The sequence below is a fragment of the Aotus nancymaae genome, unplaced genomic scaffold (assembly GCF_030222135.1).
Source record: "Aotus nancymaae isolate 86718 unplaced genomic scaffold, 86718_ANA_hifiasm-v0.15.2.pri h1tg000062l, whole genome shotgun sequence".
In the NCBI taxonomy this organism is placed as follows: domain Eukaryota; kingdom Metazoa; phylum Chordata; class Mammalia; order Primates; family Aotidae; genus Aotus; species Aotus nancymaae.
The window spans coordinates 39,923,018-39,950,280 of record NW_026988476.1 but is presented as its reverse complement, the minus strand read 5'-3'; the positions used below and the strand labels follow the sequence as shown (position 1 = coordinate 39,950,280).

Genomic DNA, 27,263 nt, shown 5'->3' with positions numbered 1-27,263 from the left:
CCACTGAAGATCACCAGGTGATCTTTAAGATTCCCTCCACTACTAGCAGTCTGTGGATATAGTTATTTTTTACATTACTTGAAACATACAGATTAAAATTTCAGATTTGTGTTTGTAGTTTGCCACCTCTTGGTAAAATTTGGTAGTGCAGCCTAGCAAAACAAAAGCAAAGTGTATAAAACCAGGAATTTTTATATTTGTAATCCAGGGCACATTTGAATGGGTAACTGATGGCAGAGCAGATACTTTGAATTTCAAAAACTGTAAAAACCTTTTTTTATCATTAGGTGATATTTACAACTTTTAGCTGGGGTATGTGAATATTGGAAATGTGAGGCCAGTTCCTCTGTAATCCATAAAGGCCGTAAATGATGAAAATGCTATGTGTGGTGAGAATATATTTAAATTTGGCTGTCACATAAACAGAATGAGAGGTAATAAGTTTTTGAAGTAAGCAAAATTGGTGAATGAAGTAGGGAAGCTGTAGGAAATTTTCTTTCTTTCTTTTTTCTTTATGAGATGGAGTTTTGTTCTTGTCACCCATGCTGGAGTGCAATGGCTCAGTCTTGGCTCATTGCAATCTCAGTGTCCTGGGTTCAAGTGATTCTCCTTCCTCACCCTCCTCAGTAGCTGAGATTACAAAGTTCTGCCACTATGCCTAGCTAACTTTTGTATTATTAGTAGAGACAGGGTTTCACTGTGTTGGTCAGGCTGGTCTCAGACTCCTGACCTCAGGTGATCCACCCGTCTCAGCCTCCCAAAGTGCTGGAATTACAGGTGTGAGCCACTGCGCCCGGCCAGGAGATTTTTTGAAGTGTGCTAATGTCATTATATGTCCCTGTAGGCACAAAATTTAGTAAAAATCTGTTAACATGGGAGTGACACAATTTAAGTGACTTTTAGCAAATTGTTTGCTAAGGTTTTAGGTGGATTTGCCAGTGAGGAACAACTGTGGTTTCCAGCTCTTGGAAAAAAACCCCATAAACTACTGTGGGATGTAGTTGAGGGGATGATATATTCAAAATGTTGAAGGAGGAAGAAAACCAAAGAACCTGCCAACCAAGAGTACTGTACCTGGCACAGCTGTCCTTCAGAAATGAAGGAGGATAAAGATTTTCCCAAACAAAAGCTCAGAGTTCATACCACTAGACCTGTGTTACAAGAAATGCTAACAGAATTTCTTCAAGCTGAAAGATAAGGATGCTAATTAGTAACAAAAAAAGTATGAAAGTATAAAACTTACTGGTAAATGTAAGTATGGAGTTAATTTAGAATACTCTAATACCATAATGGTGGTATGTAAATCATTTATATTTTTAGTATGAAGGTTAAAGACAAAACTATTAAAAATAATAGCAACAGTAATTTGTTAAGGGATACACAATACAAAAAGATATAAATTATGACATTAAAAATTTATTAGAAACCAGGCACTGGCTGGGTGCCCTGGCTCACGCTGTAATCCCAGCACTTTGGGCGGCTGAGGCTGGTAGATCACCTGAGGTCAGGAGTTTGAAACCGGCCTGACCAACATGGTGAAACTCAGTTTCTACTAAAAATTAAAAAAATTAGCTGGGCATGATGGCAAGTCCCTGTAATCACAGCTACTCAGGAGGCTGAGGCTAGAGAATCACTTGAACCCAGGAGGCAGAGGTTGCAGTGAGCTGAAATTGCATCATTGAATTCCAGCCTGGGCAGTGAGCAAAATTCCATCTCAAAAAAAAAAAAAAAAAACAGGCACAGTGGCTCATGCCTATATTCCCAGCTACTTGGGAGACTGAGGTAGGAGAATTGCTTGAGACCAGCCTGGAACATAGTGAGACCCCCATCTCTAGAAAAAAAAAAATAGCCAGTCATGGTGGCATCCTAACTACTCGGGAGACTGAGGCAGGAACATTTCTTGAGCCAAGAAGGTAGAGGCTGTAGTGAGCTGATTGCACCACTGCACTCCATCCACTGCACTCCATCCAGCCTGGGTGACAGCAAAACCTTGTCTCAAAAATAAATAAAAGACACAGAATGGTTGAGTGGATTTTTTTAAAAAAAAAACTCAACCTATATGCTGCCTGTAGGAGACTCATTTCACCTGTCAAGACACACTTAGATTGAAATTAAAGAAATTGCCAAGGTATGGAATCAACCTAAGTGTTGATCAGTGGATGAATGGGTAAAGAAAGTATGGCATATGAATACAGTCATGCATCGCTTAATGACAAGGATATGTTCTGAGAAATGTGTCATTAGGCGATTTATTGTTCTGTGAACATTGTAGACTTGTACTTACACAAACCTAGATTGTAGAGCCTTCTAGATACCTAAGTTATGTGGTAGAGCCTGTTGCTTTTAGGCTACAAACCTGTATAACATGTTACTATACTGATACTGTAGGCAACTGTAACACAATGGTAAGTATTTATGTGGATAAGCACATCTAAACATAGAAAAGATACAGTGAAAATATGGGCTAAAATTTTTTTTAAATCAGGCTGGACATGGTAGCTCATGCCTGTAATCCCAGCACTTTGGGAGTCCGAGGTGGGTGGATCACTTGAGGTCAGGAGTTTGAGACCAGCCTGGTCAACATGGTGAGACCCATCTCTAATAAAAACTCAAAAATTAACTGGGCATGGTGGCACATGCCTGTAATCTCAGCTACTTGGGGATCAGACGTGAGAACTGCTTGAACTTGGGAGGCAGAGATTGTAATGAGCCGAGATCATGCTACTGTACTCCAGCCTGGGTGACAGAATGAGACTAAAAAAAGTACACAAAGTTAATGTACACAAATCAATAGCTCTTCTATACACCAGCAGCAACCAAACTAAGGATCGAATCAAGAACTCAACCCCCTTTACAATAGCTGCAAAAAAAAAAAAAAAAAAAAAAACAAGAAACAACTTAGGACTATCCCTAATCAAGGGTGAAAGACTTCTGCAAGGAAGACTACCAAACGTTGCTGAAAGAACTCATAGATAACACAAACAAATGGAAACATCCCATGCTCATGGATGGGTAGAATCAATATTGTGAAAATGGCTGTATTGCCAAAAGCAGTCTACAAATTCAATGCAGTTCCCATCAAAATACCTTAGTCATTCTTCGCAGAATGAGAAAAAAAATTCAAAAATTCATATGGAACCAAAAAAGAGCCCACATAGCCAAAGCACAACTAAACAAAAATAACATATCTGGAGGCATCACACTACCTGATTTCAAACTATGCTGTAAGGCCATAGTCACCAAAACAGCATGGTACTGGTATAAAAATGTGCACATAGACCAATGGAACAGAATAGAAACCCCAGAAAGAAACCTTAAATACTTACAGCCAACTGATCTTCAACAAAGCGAGCAACATAAAATGGGGAAAGGACATGCTGTTCAACAAATGGTTCTGGGATAATTGGCAAGCCATATGTAGGAGAATGAAATTGGATTCTCATCTCACATCTTATACAAAAATCAAGATGGATCAAGGACTTAAATCTAAGACCTGAAACTGCAAACATTCTAGACAATAACATTGGAAAAACTCTTCTAGACATTGGCTTAGGCAAGGATTTCATGACCAAGAACCCAAAAGCAAATGCAAGAAAAACAGATAAATAGCTGGGACTTAATTAAACTAAAGAGCTTTTATTTATTTATTTATTTTTAAGACAGAGTTTCATCATGTTGATCAGGCTGGTCTTGAACTCCCGACCTCAGGTGATCCGCCTGCCTTGGCCTCCAAAGTGCTTGGGTTACAGGTGTGAGCCACTACGCCCGGCCAACTAAAGAGCTTTTGCAGAGCAAAAGAAGCAGTCAGCAGAGTAAACAGACAACCCGCAGAGTGGGACAAAATCTTCACAATCTATACATCTGACAAAGTACTAATATCCAGAATCTACAATGAACTCAAACTAGCAAGAAAAAAACAGTGCGACCAAAAAGTGGACTAAGGACGTGAATAGACAGTTCTCAAAAGAAGATAATAGAAATGGCCAACAAACGTGAAAAAATGCTTAACATCACTAATGATTAGGGAAATCCAAGTCAAAACCACAATGTGGCTGGACATGGTGGTGGCTCATGCCTGTAATCCCAGTACTTTGGAAGGCCGAGGTGGATGGATCACTTAAGGTCAGGAGTTTGAGACCAGCCTGGCCTAACATTGTGAAAACTTGTCTCTACTAAAAATACAAGAATTAGTTGGGGTGGTGGTGGGTTCCTGTAATCCCAGCTACTTGGAGGCTGAGGCAGGAGAATCACTTGAACGTGGGAGGTGGAGGTTGCAGTGAGCCGAAATCGCACCATTGCACTCCAGCCTGGGCGTCAGGGCGAGACTTCATCTCAAAAATAAATAAAAATGAATAAATTTGCTCATGCTCTATTTACTTTTTGCATATGTTCCATTTATATCATAGGTTTTAAATATGCTCATAAATGGAAAATGATTTAAGTAAATCTATATAGTTGATCAAAGAGCAGTCTGAGAGCTCAGTTCACATGTATTTTTACTATTTGAGTGGATTGTTTGGATATGTTAAATATTTCGTTGTATCTGATTTGGTGGACTTCATTAGCATAATGTGATAATTGCATGAGACTGAACTGTGGTCACTGCTAGTTGTTTCTGAATAGCTCAGAGGAAGAAATTCCAAACAAATCTGTGTCTCACTTTATACTACATGTGTCTGAATTTTATTGATAAGTGATGATATTAACAAATTGTAAATAAAAGCAGTAAGAATATTAATAGCAGTAAGTAAAATTACTAATCTGCTTTTTTTTTTACAAACTAGTTTTGATTTTTCTAGAATTAGAGAAGTAAACCTTTTTTTTTTTTTTTTTGAGCTAGGATCTGGCTCTCTGTTGCCCAGGCTAGAGTGAAAGATTTGTTGTGTTTTATTTTTAAAGATGGGGAGAATAGTAACATGTTGCATGCTGATAGGAATGAGCCAGTAAAAAAAGAAAAGGGGGAAATTGGTGGAGTGTCCTTAATTTATAAGGGAGGGTTATAGGGTCTGGGGCATGCAAGGTTATCAGTTAAGAGTAAAAATGGCAGAGGAGGGTTAGAAGTTTGAGGAGAGAAGGAAATGGTGTGAAATAGGAGATTGAGAAAACGGTTCAGGAAAATAGAATGTGATTATTGGTCATCAAGTAGGGGGTGTTTGAGGTTGGGGCTTTAAATTAGTGAAATGAGAGGGCATTTGTTGTGTTTTCTGTAGTCATATTAGCAATACATTGGCAGTCATAGAGTAGGTAGGGGATTGGATTGAATCACAATTGAGTTTGCCAGGTATACACTAGGTATGCCAGGCTTGATCTTGGCTCACTGCAGCCTCAACCTTCTGGGTTCAAACGATCCTTTTGCCTCAGCTCCCCCCGAGTAGCTGGTACTACTGGTGCATGCCACCACACTCGGCCAATTTTTTGTATTTTTTTTTTGTAGAGACAGGGTTGTGCCAAGTTACCCAGGCTGGTCTTGAATTCCTGAGCTCCAGCAATCTGCCCCCATTGGCTTCCCAAAGTCCTGAGATTATAGGCAAGAGCCCCTGCGCCTGGCATACTTAACATGTTTTGAAATGTTTTGACACAGAGTTGTTGATAGTATCCTCTTACTGTTATTTTTTTGCTTTTCTTTCTTTAGTAAAGTGAAAGCAAGTTTATTAGGAGAATAAACAAAAGAATGGCTAGTCCGTAGGTTGAGCATTCCTGAGGGCTACTGGTTGCCCACTTTTATGGTTATTTCTTGATTATATGCTAAGTAAGGAGTGGAATATTCATGAGTTTTCTGGGAAAGGGGTGGCACTTCCCAGAACTGAGGGTCTTTCCCCTTCTGGATGTTGCCATGGCATCTGTAAACTGTCAAGGTGTTGGTTAGAGTGTCTTTTAGCATGCTGGTGCATTTTAATTAGCATATAATGAGCAGTGAGGATGACCAGAGGTCTACTCTCTTACCATCTTGGTTTTGGTGGATTTTGGCTAGCTTTTTTATTGCAATCTGTTTTATCAGTAGGTTGCAGTAAAACCTGCTGTTTTATGGCCTGTATCTTATGTTGAACTCTTATCTCATCCTGTGACTTAGAATGCCTGATCTGGGAATGCAACTGAGCAGTTCTCAGCCTTATTTTACTCAGCCCCTATTCAAGACAGAGTCAGTGTGATTTAAACACCTCTGACATTTCCTCCCTCCCTTTGGTAAGAGAATCCTTCATCCTAAGGGTTGCAGAGAGATGAAGATCCACCTTTTGTCACTTCTTCATGTTGAATGGGGTGATGATATTCCTGCGTAACTCTTAGGGTCTCTTGTATCCATGGTAGAGAGGGACTCATTCAGAACACATCAGTATGCTGAGGATCCATAACTCTGAGTTCTGACAAAAGATGATATCTGAAAGATTAATAAGTGTTTAAGAAAAATTCAGTAAACTTATTCTGCATTCCTATACAAAGAGTACAACAGCAATATATTTCATAACAGTAAAGCAAAATAAGTAAAACTATCCCAAGTAAGCTAAATTAGAAGTCTTTCCATGAATTGGCAAGTGTTGAAACCAAGCTGATATGCAATTGCTGATTCCATTATCTGCCCAAAATTAGAATATTGATCCAGATTTTTACATTAGCCATCCCCCCTTTTTTTCTGTGCGTCAGTCAGAGATCACTAGTTCAGGAGTAAGCAAGGTCAGCCTAAATCGCAGGGGAAAACAAAAACAACTGATGAGACTAGAATCTAGTGACTGGTGTACTATAATTCTAGAACCATAATTTTTCTCTCTCTCCAGTGTCCCATTTTTACTAAGGACAAATTACTATATGACCCATTTGCTTTGTTATACTTGGCCAGATTATTTGTGTAAAGTACAGCAAGAATAATTATTTTTCACATAGCGTTTTTAAAATGGCTTTGATGGAACTCTGTTCCATAAGGAATCTCAAGTAAGACTTAAAGCTGAGCCCAGCATGGTTTTTTTTCTTTTCTTTTTACTCTGTTGCTCAGGCTGGAGTGCACTGGCATGACCTTGGCTCACTGCTGCAGCCTCTGAACTACAACTGCTGAACTACAGATGCGAGCCACCACACCCAGCTAAGTCTACACCTCAGCCTCCCGTGTAGTTGGAATTACAGACACTCACCACCACGCCTAATTTTTTGTATTTGTATTTTATTTTATTGGGATGGAATCTTGCTCTGTTGCACAGGCTGGTGTACAGTGCGTGATCTCAGCTCACTGCAATCTCTGCCTCCCGGGTTCCAGCGATTCTCCTGCCTCAGCCTCCGGAGTAGCTGGAACTACAGACATGTGCCACCATGCCTTGCTAATGTTTGTATTTTTCAGTAGAGATGGGGTTTCACCATATGGGCCAGGCTTGTCTTGAATTCCTGACCTTGTGATTTCCCCGCCTTGGCCTCCCAAAGTGCTGGGATTACAGGTATGAGCCACCACACCCAGCTAATTTTTTGTATTTTTAGTAGAGATGAGGTTTTACCATGTTGGCCAGGCTGATCTTGAACTCCTGATCTCAGGTGATCCACCCACCTCAGCCTCCCAGTGTGCTGAAGTTACAGGCGTGAGCCACCGCACCCAGCCATGAGCCACTGCACCTGGCCTCAACTGTGGGTTTGTACCCTCAAATAGCTATATGTGTTGGGTAAATTTCTTTCCTCTTGAGGTCCCAAGATAACTTGGGGCTCCTGGCCCGTCAGAAAGTGACATTCTTTACTTACTACAGGTCAGGAACCCTGTACAGGGACTATGTAGAGAAGGTATGAGGCCAGTTTTTCCAAGTGGCTTTTAATTGGCTCTACAAGTCAAGTTTGATTCCTTAAAGGAAAGCATACCATTCCAGTGAAAGCCTTGGTAAAATAACCAGTTTCTCCATTCGTGTCCTGTTGCGAAAGAAAACGGATAGATTCTTGCTGTGCTTACACAAATATCTTTTGTAGGCCAGGCATGGTGGCTCATGCTTGTAATCCCAGCACTTTGGGAGGCTGAGGTGGGCAGATCATTTGAGGTCAGGAGTTTGAGACCAGCCTGGCCAACATAGTGAAACCCTGTCTCTACTAAAAGTACAAAAATTAGCTGGGTGTGGTGGCGGGCACCTGTAACCCCAGCTACTTGGGAGGCTGAGGGAGGAGAAGTGCTTGAACCTAGGAGTCAGGCGGAGGTAGCAGTGAGTTGAGATTGTGCTACTGTACTCCAGCCTGGGCAACAGAGCAAAACTGTCTCAAAACAACAACAAAAGCCCAATCTATTGCCATAAGTTAAGAATACTCACAAATAGTCTCCAAATTTTGGAGAAATCAGATAGAGAGAAACAAAAATGGTCTTTTTGTTCACAGGAGTATACTTTTTTTTTTGAGATGGAGTTTCGCTCTTGTTACCCAGGCTGGAGTGCAATGGCGCAATCTCGGCTCACCGCAACTTCTACCTCCTGGGTTCAGGCAACTCTCCTGCCTCAGCCTCCTGAGTAGCTGAGATTACAGGCACGCGCCACCATGCCCAGCTAATGTTTTGTATTTTTAGTAGAGACAGGGTTTCACCATGTTGACCAGGATGGTCTCGATCTCTTGACCTCATGATCCACCTGCCTCGGCCTCCCAAAGTGCTGGGATTACAGGTGTGAGCCACCGTGCCCGGCTCACGGGAGTATACTTTACTCAATTGTTAATAGCTGTCACTACCTCAAAAATTTCCTTGAATCCGAAAAACAAAATAAAGAATCAACAACATTTTAAGCAAAAAAGTAAAAAAAAAATTACTTCAGTCTTCCATTAGTTCAGTCCATAAAGTTAAATCCTGTTCTGTTTGATACACATGAACATACCAGGTCTCTGTGAGAGTCCTGAAATATTTATCCTCTCCTAATGTTACAATCTTCAAAGTTATCAGAAACCTGTATTTAAGAGCACCTATGAAAGTCCTATAGCTGATTATAAACCACCTTTTGAAGAGGATCAAAACATGACGACAGTTGTATGTTTATGACAAAAAGTATTAGGACAGCCATAGTCAAAGACACAATTGACAAAGAATTTTGGTTACCTTTGTGGCACATAATAATTTAACATGGTAATCATAATTATTACTGATAAGGTACATTAAATCATATCAGAGTTACAGGAGCTTTTCATAATTTTGAAACACATAGCAATAACATAGTTATACAAATGCAGCCAAAGAAAGCCAAATACCATTTCATGTTTGTCAATGCTTCCTGTATGATTTTTTTTTAAACAGAAAAATCCTCTGATTTTTATATAAAATAAGCCAAATTTCACTGTTGGGTTTGTCCATTATTGATGTGTGAAACCCAATTCTTAATAAAACCTTATAGACACATTTATTCAATTTTGTTTTTATTTTTTAGTTGGGGACAGAGTCTCCCTCTGTTGCCCAGGCTGGAGTGCAGTGGCAGAATCTCAGCTCACTGCTACCTATGCCTCCCAGGTTCAAGCAATTCTCCTGCCTCAGCCTCTCTAATAGCTGGAACTACAGATGTGAGCCACCACACCCAGCTAAGTTTTTGTATTTTTAGTAGAGATGGGGTTTCACCACATTGGCCAGGCTGGTCTCAAACTCCTGGCCTTAAGTGATCCACCTACTTTGGCCTCCCAAAGTGCTTAGGATTACAGGCGTGAACCACTGTGCCCAGCCAAAAACACTTATTTTTAATGAATTAAAGCTCTTTCATGTCACACATACACACAACACATAATAGATAGATAGGAGATCCATCAGTTGTAAGGTCTTTCATTTGCCAGTTTCTTAATTAGATTACTGGCTTCAAGATAGAGCTCTTGGAGGAACGGAGCAAGGAAATCATTCAGTTTCTAGGGCCTAGTGATCAGCACAGCTTCTAGGGGGCCAAGAGCATGTTTCTTGGATTCAGAGGTGCAGAGAGCTGTGTATTCCTCCGTAACTGCCATTAGCCACCCCCAAAGTCGGCCAGTTGGTGCTACAATCTATTTCCTTTGGGTTGGAGTTTTCAGTATCATCCCTTTGTGGTTCACCAGAAAGATATTACAGGAGAGGGTCCCAATCCATACCCCAGGGGAGGGTTCTTAGATCTTGTCCAAGACAGAATTTGAGGCAAATCCATACAGTAAAGTGAAAGCAAGTTTATTAGGAAAGTAAATAAACAAAAGAATGGCTACTCCACAGGAAGAACAGCTGGTTATTTTCTGTTTTATCTTTAAATTGTCTTGTATCTTTTCACTGTATTACTTGTGCTGACACTGCTGCCACCGCCACTACCGGTGCTACTGCTGCTGCTTCCTCTTCCTATTCTACTTCTTCCTCTTCCTTTTCTTCTTCTTCTTTCTCCCTTCTTCCTTCTCTTCTCACTCTGTCACCCAGGCTGGAGTACAGTGGCATGATCACAGCTCACTGCAGCCTCAAACTCCCTGGGTTCAGCTGATCCTCCAACTTCAGCCTCCTGAGTAGCTGGATCTACAGGCACATGCCACCACACCTGCCTAGTTTTTTGTAGAGTTGGGGTTTTGCCAGGTTGCCCAGGCTGATCTGAACTCTTGGACTCAGATGATCTGCATGGCTTATTGTTGAGTCTTGATAAAGGTTTACCTATTTTGTTAATGTAGGAACCAACTTTCAACTTTTGCTTGTCTTGCTATTTTATTAAAATCTGTTCCTCAATTTTATTTTTCCTTTGACTTGGTTCTTTCAATATATTTTTAAAGTTCGACAGTTAGCTCAATTATTTTAAGCCTTTTTTCAAAATTATTTTTTGAGAGGGAGTCTTGCAGGCTGGAGTGCAGTGGCACAACCTGGGCTCAGTGCAACCTTTGCCTTCCAGGTTCAAGTGATTCTCCTGCCTCAACCTCCCAAGTAGCTGGGATTACAGGCACCTGCCACCATACCCTGATAATTTTTGTGTTTTAGTAGTGATGGGGTTTCACCATGTTGGTCAGGCTTTTTTTTTTAACTCCTGACCTCAAGTGATCTGCCCACCTCAGCCTCCCAAAGTGCTGGGATTACAGGTGTGAACCACCACGCCTGACCCAGCCTTTATTTTCAAATGTAATCACTTAAGCCTATGCATTTTTCTATACATGTACCGTTAGACTGCATTGTAGAGGTTTTCAAATGCATAGAAGTTTTACTATTCACTTCTAAGAATTTAAAATTTCTTTTCTTTTTCTTTCTTTTTTTTTTTAAGACAGAGTCTTGCTCTGTCACCAGGCCGGAGTGCAGTGGCGTGATCTCAGCTCACTGCAACCTCCGCCTCCTGGGTTCAAGGGATTCTCCTGCCTCAGCCTCCTGAGTAGTTGGGACTACAGGCATACGCCACCAAGCCCTGCTAACTTTTGTATTTTTAGTAGAGACAGGGTTTCACCATGTTGGTCAAGATGATCTCAATCTCTTGACCTCGTGATCCATCCGCCTTGGCCTCCCAAAGTGCTAGGATTACAGGCATGAGCCACTGGGCCAAGCCTAGATTTAAAAATTTCTAATTAATGAATTTTTTTTTTTGCTCCTCACGTTATATAAAATACTGCATATTGGTGGTTTAAAAATTTTATTTATATTATATTAATTGCATGGTGATCAGTGGGTATGATCTGAAAGATATACAGTGTATGAAATTTGCTGAATCTTATGGTCAAGCATGTGATCAATTTTTTTTTTTTTGAGATGGAGTTTCGCTTTTGTTACCCAGGCTGGAGTGCAATGGCGCAATCTCGGCTCACCGCAACCTCCGCCTCCTGGGGTTCAGGCAATTCTTCTGCCTCAGCCTCCCGAGTAGCTGGGACTACAGGCGTGCGCCACCATGCCCAGCTAATTTTTGTATTTTTTAGTAGAGACGGGGTTTCACCTTGTTGACCAGGATGGTCTCGATCTCTTGACCTCATGATCCACCCGCCTCGGCCTCCCGAAGTGCTGGGATTATAGATGTGAGCCACTGTGCCTGGCCCCAATTGTTTTTTTTTTTTTTTTTTGAGACAAAATTTCACTCTTGTTGCCCAGGTTGGAGTGTAATGCTGTGATCTCGGCTCTCTACAACCTCCACCGGGTTCAAGCAGTTCTCCTGACTCAGCCTCCTGAGTAAATGGGATTACAGGCATCCACCACCATACCCAACTAATTTTTTATGTTTAGTAAAGACTGGGTTTCACCATGTTGGTCAGGCTGGTCTTGAACTCCTGGCCTCTGGTGATACACTCACCTCAGTGCCCAAATTGTTTATATTGTAGGTGTGAGCCACCACGCCTGGTCCGTGATCAATTTTTATAAATGCCCCATGTGTGCTTGAGAAGAGTGAATGGATTTTCTGTTTCTAATATTCAGAAATATGCCTATATTTATTAAGTGAAGCTTGTTAATATGTTGTTAAAATCTTCTAAATATTTCTGCTAATGAGTTATTTATTTTTAAGACAAGGGCTTGGCTCTGTCAACAAGGTTGGATTGCAGTGGTGTGATCTTGGCTCACTGCAGCCTTGACCTCCCAGGCTCAAGTGATCCTCTCACCTCAGCCCCCTGAGTAGCCGGGACTACAGATATGCACCACCACACCTGGCTGACTTTTTAATTGTTTTGTAGAGGTGGAGTCTCGCTGTGTTATCCAGCTGGTCTTGAACTCATGGACTTATGCAATCCTTCTGCCTCACAGAGTGCTGGGATTACAGGCGTGAGCCACCATGCTGGACTTCTGCTATTAGTTTTTGTTTGATTGACTTCTTAGTAATTGAGGGAAATGTGTTAATCATCTACTATGAGCCTAGATTTGTCTAATGCTATTAATTTTTTCCTTTATGTATTTTGAAACTATTTTATTTGGTTAATCATATTTAGGATTATCGTAGCAATCTGGTGGATTTAACATTTGTAATAACCTTTTCTCTCCCTATTGCTGTGTGGCATCCTTTCTGATACTGTCTTTCTTCTAATTAGAATTTGCTTTATGTCTTTTTATTTCTGTATCATTAATCATTCCATGCCCTTATGCTTTAGGTATTTATCTTAGAAATGGAATGTAGCTGGGGTTTATTTTTTATAAATTTATCACTTTTAATTGTCTTTTTTTCAAATTTTTTTGTTTTGTTTTTTGAGACAGGGTCTCTCACTCTTTCACTCAGGATGGAGTGTGGTGGCCTGATTATGGCTCACTGCAGCCTTAGCTTCCTGGGCTTATGGTTTCCTCCTGCCTCAGACTTCCAAGTAGCTGGGACTACAGGAGCGCACCACCACACCTGGCTAATTTTTTAACTTTTGGTAAACATGGAGTTTCACCATGTTGTCCAGGCTAGTCTTGACATCTGTGGCTAAAACAGTCCTCTCACCTTGGTTCCCAAAATATTGAGATTACAGGTGTGAGCTACTGTGCCCTGCCAGTTGTCTTTTAAATGGCTCATATCCTAGAACAATACCAGCCCCTCTTAAGGTTTTTGGTTCACAGTGGGAATCTGAAACTTGGCTTTCCTCCTCTTTGACTATTTGAAGCAATGCGATCTATATAGTACTATTAATTTAATAATCTAAGTCACTTGAGATTTAAGCGGAATTATTCTGATGTTTTGGGGTACCATCCTCAGTAAGACTATAGTAAATAGTAAATGTAGTAAATTAAAAATTATGTAGTATAGAAGTGTTTATGTATTTATTGTGAAATTGTTTTCTTCTTATTTAGTGGGTTAACTTGTAAACAGTTCTTTAAAATGTTTTGTTTTAGTCCCAGAAATCCTGGATAGAAAGCACTTTGACCAAGAGGGAATGTGTATATATTATACCAAGTTCCAAGGACCCTCACAGGTAAGCACACCTTTGTTACTTCTGGGTTCTTCTAGGAATTTTAGTGTAAATTATATAATTTAGTGTAAATTATATAAATTATATTATTTCTTTATTGGAAAAAAACACTAAATAAATTATTTGTAGTTAGTTACTTCTTATAGTTACTGTTAATTATTTAATTTCGGAGGGATTGGGTGGAGGAAACAGCATTGAAATTCAGTATTTTGGAGTCCTCATTGCCATTTACAGCATACGACCTCTTCTTTGAAGTGTTCCTCCATCTCTGAACTCCCTCAGATCATAGTTTAGTGTTTTACAAAGGTTAGGGAGTTAAGACCTTTTTTTTGTTTCACGGATTCACTGATACTGGAAATTTAAATTTGTTTATCTATTGGGCATCTACTGAGTATCCAACACTATGGTTCATGTTGAAGAAAGCAATATGAATCTAATAGTCATTCTTTTCGTTTGCCAATATACAGATACAGATTATTATTTACTGAAAAATCTGTTATCAGAGACTGTGGGTGTCTGTGTCTTTGGTCTTTAAAACAGCTTTGATAATAGAAAAAAAATTAAAAGTAAAGGACATTAAGTTAGTAACCAAAGAAAAAGTTAAGCTCATAAATAAGAAACATTTTTGCTAAAATTATTCTTTTTACCTTTTTTCCTTTTTTTTTTGAAACAGAGTCTTACTCTGTCACCCAGGCTAGTCCATTACCTGCATTCAAGTGATTCCCCTGCTTCAGTCTCCCGAGTAGCTGGGATTACAAGCGTGCACCACCATGCCTGGCGAGTTGTTGAATTTTTAGTAGAGACAGGGTTTCACCCTGATAGCCAGACTGGCCTCGAACTCCTGACCTCAGGCGATCCGCCCGCCTCACCCTCCAGAAGTGCTGGGATTACAGGTGTGAGCCACTGCGCCTGACAAATTTTTCTTTTTTCTAAGGCCTAAAGATAGAAAAAAGCTTAAACAAGGAAATCTAAGATATAGTTATTTCCTAACCTATAGACCTCTTCATGGGCACTTAGAAAACATGAAAATCAATTGACAAAAGTATTTGCAAGATTTTTGAATCTTCTTTCATTTTCCATCTCCCATCACACTTTATTCTCTATCCATTTACCTTCTCTGCAACTTTTATTTCTATTAGATGTATAACACTTAGAAAAACATAGCTAATAGACAATTTTAATTAACTGAAATCTTTATAGAGTATGTCACTTCTCTTATTTATAGTGGGTACTTAGTAAATATTTGTTGAATAGAATTTCCAAAACCTTTTGTTAAATTACACAAATGTAAATTTGTGTAATTTAATTTTAAATTTCTCTTTATTTTAACATTTAAAAAATTCATTTTGAGGCCGGGTGTGGTGGCTCATGCCTGTAATCCCAGCACTTTGGGAGGCAGAGGCAGGCAGATTACCTGAGCTCAGGAGTTCAAGACCACCCTGGGCAACATGGTGAAACCCCATCTCTATTTGAAAAAAAAAAAAAAAAAAAAGAAGAAAACAAAAAGAAAAAAATAAAAAATTCATATTGAATGGATCTCTCGCAACAAACACATTTCCATTGTAAGTGTAATGTGCATGATACATTTTAAAAACTTCTGAGAAACAGAAAGTTGGCTCAATACTTAGAGTTTCAATACATTAAGACTGTCAATAACATCTGGTGTCTTTATTTTTAATTTTTCCTCAGTGTATTGTTTTTGTTTTAAAATATTGCTACATTCAGTCTGTATGCAAAATGTTGTATCTGTTTTTTTTGTACCACAGATATTTTATAAGAATGATAGTTAATAGGCCAGGCACAGTGGCTCATGCCTGTAATCCCAGCACTTTGGGAGGCCGAGGTGGGTGGATCACGAGGTCAGGAGTTTGAGACCAGCCTCGCCAACATGATGAAACCCCATCTCTACTTAAAATACAAAAATTAGCAGGCATGGTGGTGGGTGCCTCTAATCCTAGCTACTTGGGAGGCTGAGGTGGGAGAATCAATGTGAAATTGGAAAGTGGAGGTTGCAGTGAGCCAAGATTGCCCCACTGCACTCCAGCCTGCACTACAAGAATAAGGGTAGTTAATATTCTGTTACTGTGTATACCAAAATTTATATACCTGTTCTACTATTGAGCAATTGAATAGTTTTCCATTTTTAGCCATTTTAAATTAAAATTAGGCCACAATGAAGATCTTTGTGGATAAAACCTTTTTTTACTTAAGATTTTCCCCCTTTAGGTTATGCAATGCCAAAATCTTTTCAAAAGTATTAAACCAATATAAATCATGACCCAGTTGTGAATGAGATTGTCTGCTTTACTGAGTAATGACTAGACTAACATTTTCCATCACCGTCAATAAAATATGATAAGTAGAAAATAGTGTGTGTGTGTGTGTGTGTGTGTGTGTGTGTGTGTGTGTGTGTATATATATATATATATTTTTTTTTTTTTTTTTTAGGCTGGGCATGGTGGCTCATACCTGTGATTCCAGCATTTTGGGAGATTGAGTCAGTTAAAGTCTGCCTTCTGGGTTAAAGGGGTGATTCTCCTGCCTCAACCACCCGAGTAGCTGGGACTGCAGGCATGTGCCACCACGCCTGGTTAGTTTTTTGTATTTTTAGTAGAGACAAGGTTTCACCATGTTGGTCAGGCTGGTCTCAAACTCCTGACCTCAGGTGATCTGCCTGCTTCAGCCTCCCAAAGTGTTGGGCCGTGCCTGGCATACATTTATTCATTTATTTTTAATTGACAGTAATTATAATAGTATATATTTTAAATTTGCATTTACTTACTATTGAGAAAATGTTTTATGTTTTTAAAGTACCTCTCAAGTTTTTAAATAAATTCTATAAACATTTTTGATCGGTTCTTTTTGGATCATTAAAATAGATAACCTTAACATCTCTTCCAATTATTAGGTTCTATGATTTATTCTGATTTCTTACTACTTATTAGAGACGTGTTTTATTATGAGGTCATATCACATTTCTCAGCCAGAGAGGATAAATGACATTTCGCAAGTCACATGACTGTTCATAAAGATAGGATTAGTATTTAAGCCTCCTTAGTTCAGTGTGCCAGTTCTAAAATAAAACACCGATTTTCTCCTGTAGAAATTGTTTTGCTCTATTAAAAAAATAAATTGTGTTATCATTAAGGAGTTTATTTCCTATGGGTTTATTAATTCTACTTTGCAATGGAAATAATAAAAGCACTCAAGTTGTTACAGAAATTCCAAGTTGTTTTTAAGTATCCCCACCTTTAACCATTCATATGAGATATAATTTATAAACACAGTGAGCTGGTCACTTCTTTCTACACTAGTTGAATTCTTATTTTTATGTGAATAGGTAATTCACACTTGATTCAGAACTTAAAATACTGTAAGTAAAAGTCTCCTTTCTACTACTGTGCTTTAGCTATTGGTTAGTTCCCCTTGCTAATAAAAATCTGATGCTATCCATTCCTTGAAATGCCTTCCAGAAAGTTAGATACAGTCTTTGCATGTCCAAGCAGATGTTTATCCCCCTCCCCCTTTAAAATATATGGTGTAGCCCATTGCGTCTGTAACTTACCTTGGCGATCACTAGTTTGTTAATTGTTTTATCCTAATTATGTCTGAATTATAATTTGTTTTAGTAATCCCTTATTGATGAACATTTTAGCTATTTTCACTTTTTCTTTTGGCCATTAGAAAAAAAATGCTGCAGTCAGTAACGTTGTACAGTTTGCATTTTATACATATACTACAAAGATGTTTTAGCCTGTACTTTTAGAATTGGAATTAGTGTGTGAGAGTCAATGTTTTTTATTTTGATGGATATTGCCAGTTGGCCTTCTATAGGGATTACATAAATATATACTGTCACCCACTGATACGAGACTACCTATCTCTGTATTCTCACCAAGATAGTGTTTTTTTTTTTTTTTTTTTGAGACAGGTTTTCACTCTGTCACCCAGGCTGGAGTGCAGTGGGGCATGATCATGGCTCACTTTAGCCTTGACCTCCTGTGTTCAAGCAATTCTTCCACCTCAGCCTCCCTAGTAGCTAGGACTATAGGCCTGCACCACTACCCCTAACTAATTTTATGTAGTTTTGTAGAGATGGAGTTTCACCATGTTGCCCAGGCTGGTCTTACCTGGACTCAAACAATTCATCTGCGCCTCCCAGAGTGTTGGGATTATAGGTGTGGAACACCGCACCCGGCCAAGATAAGGTCTTAAAATATGCTTTAAAAATCTTTTGTAATCAAATAATCTTCTCGTGTATGTTTTCATTATGAACTGTCAGTTCATTTAGTTTTCCTTTATAATTTTGGATCTTAAAAATTGATTTGCTGGACGCCTCTAATCCCAGCACTTTGAGAGGCCGAGGTGGGCAGATCACCTGAGATCAGGAGTTCAAGACTAGCCTGACCAACATGGCAAAAACCTGTCTCCACTAAAAATACAAAATTAGCTGGGTGCAGTGAGTCATGCCTGTAATCCCAGTGCTTTGGGAGGCCGAAGCGGGCCAATCATTTGAGGTCAGGAGACTAGCCTGGCCAACATGGCGAAACCTTGTCTACTAAAAATACAAAAATTAGCCAGGTGTGGTGGCACGTGCCTGTAATCCCAGCTGCTCAGGAAGCTGAGGCAGAGGAATTGCTTGAACCTGGGAGGCGGAGGTTGCAGTGAACCTAGATCACACCATTGCGCCCTAGCCTGGAAGACAAGAGAGAAACTCTGTCTTAAAAAAAAAAAATTGATTTGAAGAAGCTCTTTATATATTGGGGAACTAACCCTTTGCAGTTTTTTTGGTTGTTTGTCTTTAGACTTTATTACTGGCAGATTTTTGCCACATATAAATGTTGTATTTCTGTGCAGTTAAATCAGGCAGTGTTTTATGATTTCCGGATTTTACATCACAACTAATTATATTTAAAATATTGAAATATCAGTTAAAATATAGTTATTTGAATTATAAATTAAGGTATAATCATCTGTGATATCTATTGAAAAATTAAACTAAGTATGTAAATTTTCTTTGTATTTTATGGATTTTATATGCTTTAGTTTAAAATCAGAATGTTTTTCCCCTGAAATAACTTACTTACTGTTTTGTGTTCAATAGATGCCTTCCAGGATGTCAAATTTGTCAGCAACTTGTCAGGTAAGTTTGACTTAACTACCCTGCACAAATTTTGAAAAATAAATGTAATCTATTAGAAATATGAGTTAGAATACAATGGCATGAAACTCACATGCTATTATATTTGATGGGTACTTTACCTAGACTTGGAAGGTGAAGGGTCAGACAAAACTGTTTGAAACTCAGGTGAAGCTACCTAAGAAGAGTTGTAAAGTTGTGTCCATTGGGCAAAAGTTGAAGGACAGGAATTTTAGGCAGTGAGAGCAGTGTGTGGGAAGGTCTGATAGTGAAAGAAATCATGGTTCTGTCAGGAGACTGCAGAATGTCAGATGTTCAGATGGGGATTTGAGAGATTCGAGCCTGGAAAAATAAGAACCAGATCATTTAAGCTTTTTGTCTCATTTATTAATTTATTAATTTTTTTATTGTTTTTTTTTCCTCCTCCTCCTCGTCCCAATTTTTTATTGTTAATAGAATTTCAGTTACTCTACAAGGCTTTTTGTATACTTGCACATACTTTTGATTTTCATGTTAAAAGGATATTATATAGGCAATTAATAACATGCTATATGTTTTTTATTTTTGAGATGGAGTCTTCCTCTGTCACCCAGGCTGAAGTGCAGTGGTGCAATCTTGGCTCACTGCAAACTCCACTTCCTGGCTTGAAATGATTCTGCTGCCTCAGCCTCCCGAGTAGCTGGGATTACAGGTGCTTGCCACCATGCCCAGCTAGTTTTTGTATTTTTAGTAGAGATGGGCTTTCGCCATGTTGGCCAGGCTGGTCTTGAACTCCTGACCTCAGGTGATCCACCTGCCTCCGCCTCACAAAGTGTTAGGATTACAATCAGGAGCCACTGCGCCTGGCCGATTTTATTTTTTGTAAGAACAGTTTACATTTTTAGATTTGATTGGAAGAAAATAGACAAGTTGCTAAGGTTTTGGAGTGATTCTGGCAAAAAGATGAGAACCTGAAGTAAGATGTTTTTGACAATGAAGAGAAGTAGGCATTTTTGAAGGGATTAATGAGATAAATGCAATAGGATTTGGTGCATGTGAAGAGAAGGGAAGATTTGAGCATGGTAGCTACATTTCCTACTTAGGCAACTGAGTAAATTGCAATATGTATTAGGGTCTGATAAGAAAGTAAAAGAGGAAGAAGAGAAGGTCTCTGGGTGGTAGACTAGGAATAAAAGTACATAGAATGAGTTCATTTTAGATATATTGAGGAGTTTTTCAAGGAAGTTCATAAAAACAAAACAAGCAAAAAACCTGACAGGCTGGATGTGATGGCTCATATCTGTAATCCCAGCACTTGGGGAAGTTGAGGCAGGAGGATTGTTTGAGCCTACGAGTTTGAGACAAGCCCAGGTAACATAGTGAGAAAACACACACACACACACACACACACTCTCTCTCTCTCTCTCTCTCTCGCTCACTCACTCTCTCTCTCGCTCTCGCTCTCTTTCTCGGTATGCTCAGGAACTTGAGACTGCAATAAGCCCTGATATCTCTCTGAGACTGCAATAAGCCCTGATATCTCTCGCTCGCGCACGCGTGTGCACGTGCACACACACACACACACACACACAAAATATCTTCGCATGCTCAGGAACTTGAGACTGCAATAAGCCCTGATCACACCACAGCACTCCTGACTGGGCAACAGAGCAAGACCCTGTCTCCAAAAAAAAAAATCAACTTAAAGACCTGACAGTCTTTCATATTTGCCCCTATACTTACACAACTCCAGTCCTATTATTTCTTATAGATGGTGAGGTTCCATCTGGTGTCGCTTGTTTCAGGAGGCCAAAGAGTTTCCTTTATTTAGCATTTCATGTAGTACAACTATACTGAATAAGAAATTTCTCAGTGAGTGTGTGTGTGTGTTTTCTCACTATGTTACCTGGGCTTGTCTCAAACTCGTAGGCTCAAACAATCCTCCTGCCTCAACTTCCCCAAGTGCTGGGATTACAGATATGAGCCATCACATCCAGCCTGTCAGGTTTTTTGCTTGTTTTGTTTTTATGAACTTCCTTGAAAAACTCCTCAATATATCTAAAATGAACTCATTCTATGTACTTTTATTCCTAGTCTACCACCCAGAGACCTTCTCTTCTTCCTCTTTTACTGTCTTATCAGACCCTAATACATATTGCAATTTACACAGTCTTACTGTGTTGCCAATATCAAATTTCTGGGCTTAAGCGAGCCACCTGCCTCAACCTCCCAAAGTGCTAGGATTATAGGCGTGAGCCATCATGCCCAACAAGCATGGTTTTAATAGTTGGAACTCATTTATAATACTTGTTTTTGTATCATTTTGTGATAATTCCATCATCTCTTTCATTTCCTGTTGTCATTTAGTGATTTTTATTTATAGTTTTCTGCTTCTTTGCATGCCTCAGTGTTCTTTAAAATTTTTATTTATTTACTTTTTTGAGACAGGGTCTCTCTCTGTCACCCAGGCTGGAGTGCAGTAGTACCATCTCAGCTCACTGCAACCTCTGCCTCCTGGGCTCAAGCAATCCCCTACTTCAGCCTCCCAAGTAACTTGGACTACAGGCATGCATCACTGACTTGGGGAGCTGAGGCAGTAGACAGACTTTTGTATGTTTTGTAGAGATGGGGTTCGCCATGTTGCCCAAACTGGTCTGAACTCCTATGCTCAAGCCATCCACTGGTCTCCATTTCCCAAAGTAATAGGATTACATGTGTGAGCCACCACGCCTGGCCAATGCCTGGGAATTTTTTTGATGGATGCTGAAAACAGTGAATTTTATGTTTTGGGGTGCTGGGATTTGTTATATTCCACTAGGGAGTTTTGGACTTACTGTAGCATGCAGTTAGATTACTTTGGATCAGTTTGAACCTTTCAGGTCTTGCTCTTACACTTTGTCAGGGCATGGGCTGTCTAGGTCTAATTTAGTCCTGCTAATTCAATGATACTTTTTTGAGGGCTCTATCATAAACCTTGTGTTTTTGGGTTTTTTTTTCTTGAACTATTATGCCCAAAACCTTGTGTTTTATGAGATCTCTACTCTGGCTCATGGGAACATAAACTGTTCCCTGCCCTTCATAAGCTTCAGAAGTTGTTTTGGCTCTTGCTGTCTACTAACTCTTAACTTTGCCTTAAGTAGTTATTCTTTTTTTTTTTTCTTTTGAGATGGAGTCTCACTCTGTCGCCCAAATGGAGTGCAGTGGCCTCATCTCTGTTCACTACAACCTCCGCCTCCTAGGTTCAAGTGATTCTCCTGCCTCACCCCGCAAAGTAGATGGGATTACAGGCATGCACCACCATGCCCAGCTAATTTTTTGTATTTTTAGTAGAGACAGGGTTTCACCATATCGCCAGGCTGGTCTCAAATGCCGAACCTCAGGTGATCCGCCCATCTAGGCCTCCCAAAGTGCTGGGATTACAGGCATGAGCCACTGAACCCGGCCAGGTAGTTATTCTTACACATGCCTTAGGAGATCTTCTGCAGATATTTGGAACTTTCTCTTTGTAGCTCCCTCCTTGTTTTGTTTTCTACCTCACAAACTCTAGCTGACTTGGCTTCCTCAAACTCTGATCTGATTTTAAGATTTTGTTAAATCAGTGAGACTGCCCAGCTCCATTAGGTTCCTACTTTCTGTGTTATAGTCCAGTATGTACTGTTGGGTAGAATGCCATTCCACCTTTCCTCTTTGTACCCAAGCCTCAGACACCGTTGATCACCGTTTTGTGACTATATAGCTTAGTTCATGTTTTCTTGAATTTTGTATACATGGAATTATATAAATATATAATCTTTGGCATCTAGGTTCTTTCACTCAGCATGATGATTTTGAGATTTATCCATACTGTAGTATCATTAGTGGTTCATTCATTTTTTTTTTATTGAATACTATTTCTTTTTCTTTTCTTTTCTGTTTTTTTTTTAAAATTCAGTTGGAGTCCTGCTTGCTGTTTTGTCCAGGATAGACTACAATGGTATGACCAAGGCTCACTGCAGCCTTGTTGGGCTCAAGCCTCTCACCTTAGTCTGCTGAGTATCTGGGACTACAGATGTAGTCCCATTTGGCTAATTTTTAAAAAAATTTAGTCAAGTCAAGGTCTTGCTATGTTTCTCAGGATGGTCTTGAACTTTTGGCCTCGAGGTCCTCCAGTCTCGGCCTCCCACAGTGCAGGGATTACCGCGTGAGCCACTACACCCAATGTAAATACTATTTCTGTTATGTGCCTATATCACATTTTATAGATGCCCCAGGTTAAATTTGGATGATGACTTCATCTTAGACTAATTACTTAACTATTTCAGTGCTACATTGAAGGCATTAATATATGGATATCCAAAAATGAAAAAGTTCATTTTTATACTATTTGTTGGTTTATTCATTTTAATTCTGTTTTTTCATTAACTGTAATTTTTTGAAAGGTCTTTTAATCATCTGACCTTTTTCTTTTAGGTGTTTTTGTGGTCGCTTGGTCAAGCAACATGCTTGTTTTACTGCAAGTCTTGCCATGAAATACTCAGATGTGAAATTGGGTGACTGTTTTAATCAGGCAGTAGAAGAATGGTCTGTGGAAAAGCATACAGAACAGAGCCCAACAGATGCTTATGGAGTCATAAATTTTCAAGGGGGTTCTCATTCCTACAGAGCTAAGGTATGTCACATATTTGATTTTCTTTTTTACTTTATTTGTCTTGTTATTTAAATAATAAACATTATCACAATTTGTTTGGCAACATTGACAGGAAGTTGGTCTCTGTCATTTCTTTGCATAAAGTACATAGGTACATACAAATATAGAATTGTATCTTTCTGGTGGATTGAACATTTCATCATTATAAAATGTACTTTGTTTCTTGTCATTTTTCTTGACAAGGTCTGCTTTTTCTGGAATCCGTATAGTTAAGTCATCTTTTTTCCTTTTCAGTTTTAACCTTTTCTTTCTTTTTTTTTTTTTTTTTTTTTTGGTCAGCAACTTAACATTCTTGGAGTATACACTTTTAACCTTTTCTTATGCTTAAAAGATCTCTTTTAATTGTTTTTAAAAATGCTGTCTCCTGTGTATTTAAGTGTAAATTTACCATTATGTTATTAGTTATTTGTCTCACTTTTGTCTTTGTTGTTTTTTTTTCTTACATTATTTTGGATTAAGTATTTTTTTATTTTTCAGTATTAAGTATTTTTTATTATTTTCTTACTCCTTTATTAGCTTATTATTTATACAGTCATCCTTCAGGGGGCTTGGTTTCAAGACTTCCCTCAGATACCAAAGTCTACAGATAACATAGTATTTGGATATAGTCTATGCACACCCTCTTGTATAATTCAAATCATCTCTAGATTCCTTGTAATCCCTAATATAGGCCAAGCTCAGTGGCTCATGGCTATAATCCCAACAATTCTGAGAGTATGGGAGAATGGCTTGAGGCCAGGAGTTGGAGACCAGCCTGGGCAAAATAGTGAGACTCTGTCTCTACTTAAAATAAAAATATTAATAAAATGCCCAGTACAATGTAAATGCTATATAAATAGTTGTTAAATTGCGTTTTTTGATTTGTTTTGTTTTTTGAGATGGAGTTTTGCTCTTGTTGCCCAGGTTGGAGTGCAATAGTATGATCTCAGCTCATTGCAACCTCTGCTTCCCGGGTTCAAGCAATTCTCCTGCTGCAAGCTTCTGAGGAGCTGGGATTACGGGTGCTTGCCACCACGGCCAGCTAATTTTTGTATTTTTTTACAGACAAGGTTTTACTATTTTGGTCAGGCTGGTCTTGAACTCCTGACCTTGTGATCTACCCGCCTTGGCCTCCCAAAGTGCTGGGATTACAGGCGTGAGCCACTGTGCCCGGCAAATTGCATTGTTTAGGGAATAATGACAAGTAAATAAAGGCTAGTACAGGCTCAGTTTTTTTTCTTGAGTATATTTGATCCACGGTTGCTTAAAACCGTAAGTGTAGATCCCACGGATACAAGAGGCCTACTATACATTCTTTTTCTATTCTTTAGAAAAAGAATATTGGCCAGGCACGGCGACTCATGCCTCTCCCACCACTTTAGGAGGTGAAGGCGGCTGAATTATCTGAGGTCAGGAGTTCGAGACCAGCCTGGTCAATATAATGAAACCCCTTCTCTACTCAAAATAAAAAAATTAGTCAGGTGTGGTGGCACAAGCCTATAGTTCCAGCTACCAGGAGGCTGAGGCTGGATAATGGCCTAAATTCAGGAGGTAGAGGTTGCAGTGGTCCGAGATCGTGGCACTGCACTCCAGCTTGGGCGACAGAGCAAGACTCGGTCTCAAAAATAAAAACAACCAAAAAAAGAAAAAGAATATTATAATAAATGTGATAAAATGCATTTTTAAACTTATCTTGTGCAGTCATGCATCACTTAACAATGAGAATGTGTTTTTAGAGATGTGTTAGGCAATTTCGTCATGCTAACACCATAGAGTGTATTCAGACCTAGATGGTATAGCTTATTACGTCTAGGCTATGTGCTATATAGCCTATTGCTTTTAGGCTATAAACCTCTATGGCGTGTTATTGTACTGAATATGGTGGGCAGGTGTAACACAGTGGTAAATATGTATCTAAATATATCTAAACTTAGAAAAAGATATAGAAGGTATGGTATTATAATATTATGGAACCACCTCATGTATGCAGTTTGTCATTGATCAAAGTGTGTGGCACATGACTGTACTATAAATTAGTCCTTTACCACTTTTTCAACAGTGCAAGAACTTTTAGAATATTTGTAATTGCATTTATTTCTCTTAAGACTTATGTGTTCTTGTCAGCATAAATTTTAATTTTCTGTTTATTTCAAACCCCCAAAACATAGTTATTATTTGTTTAGATTTAAACATTTTAACCTTGGTATGGTAGCTCATACCTGTAATCCCAGCATTTTTGGAGGCCTAGGCAGGAAGATCACTTGAGTTCAGGAGTATCAGACCAGCCTGGGCAACATAGTGAGACCTTGTCTCTAATAAAATTCAAAAATACTAGCTGGGCATGGTGGTACATACCTGTAGTCCCAGTTAATTGGGAGGCTGAAGTGGGAGGATCTCTTGAGCCTAAGAAGTCGAGGCTGCATTGAGTCCTGACTGTGTCACTGCACTCTGGCTGAAGCGGGAGGATCTCTTGAGCCTAAGGAATCAAGGCTGCATTGAGCCCTGACCATGTCACTGCATTCTAGCCTGGACAACAGAGCCAGGCCCTGTCTGAAAAACAAACAAATACTAACAACAAAAACCATTTTAACCTCTGCATTGCTCTGCCTGCCTCTGTGTTCTGATGAGAAAAAAACTGTGCCAAACAGTGAGCTCATCATCTCTCCAAGTTTTCCTTTTCTCTTGGATCCTGATCCCCCAAGTTCTCACTGACTTTGTACCCAGATGTCTTTTTGTTATTGTTGCTGAGACAGAGTCTCGCTCTGTCAACCAGGCTGGAATGCAGTGGTGCGATCTCAGCTTACTGCAACTTCTGCCTTCTAGGTTCAAGCGATTCTCCGGCCTCTCAGCATTTTGAGTAGCTGGGATTACAGGCTCTTGCCGCTACGACCAGCTAATTTTTTTGTATTTTTGGTAGAGATAGGGTTTCACCATGTTGGCCAGGCTGGTCTTGAACTGCTGACCTCAAGTAATCCACCTGCCTTGGCCTCCCAAAGTGCTGGGATTAGAGGTGTTAGCCACCATGCCCGGCCACCTGCTAATGTTTTAAAGCAGGTATTACTCTTTTTTCTAGTTTTTCTAGTTTCCAGGGGACAAAGTATGTCCAAACCAATCTAGCCTATCACTGTAGGACGTGGAATTTCTCATTTATTTCTAATATAGTCTTGAAAGCATTAACTTTATTTATTTATTTATTTATTTGAGACAGAGTCTCACTCTGTCACCAGGCGCCAGGCTGGAGTGCAGTGGTACGACCTCGGCTCGCTGCATCCTCCTCCTCCCGGGTTCAAGCAATTCTCCTGCCTCAGCCTCCCAAGTAGCTGGGACTACAGGTGCACGCCACCACGCCCAGCTAATTTTTTTGTATTTTTAGTAGAGATGGGGTTTCACCATGTTGGCCAGGATGGTCTCCACCTCTTGACCTCGTGATCCACCCGCCTTGACCTCCCAAAGTGCTGGGATTACAGGCGTGAGCCACCATGCCCGGCCAAAAACATTAACTTTAGATTGCTTCTCTAATACTGTTTATGTGTCCAAGTATAATAATGAGTTAAACAAAACTGAAACAGAAAGACTTGATATAGAATAAAGCTGGCTGAGCGTGATGGCTATAATCTCAGCACTTTGGGAGACTGAGGTGTGTGGATCACCTTGAGGTCAGGAGTTTGAGACCGGCCTAACCAACATGGCAAAACCCTGTCCCTGATGAGCTCAGGTGATCCA

The 27,263-nt window shown here is 39.5% G+C and overlaps 1 protein-coding gene across 5 annotated transcripts in view; it reads left to right on the top strand.

Annotated features, from left to right (window-relative positions):
* The window catches only part of TRPM7 (transient receptor potential cation channel subfamily M member 7), a 122,973-nt gene that overhangs the window by 10,035 nt on the left and 85,675 nt on the right, over positions 1-27,263 (top strand). For all 5 annotated transcript variants that reach the window (XM_064365668.1, XM_064365667.1, XM_064365669.1 and 2 more), the window contains exons 2-4: positions 13,679-13,758; positions 18,860-18,898; positions 23,324-23,522. In XM_064365668.1, coding sequence (XP_064221738.1) covers positions 13,679-13,758; positions 18,860-18,898; positions 23,324-23,522 — 318 coding nt within the window. The remainder of the gene's footprint in view (positions 1-13,678; positions 13,759-18,859; positions 18,899-23,323; positions 23,523-27,263) is intronic.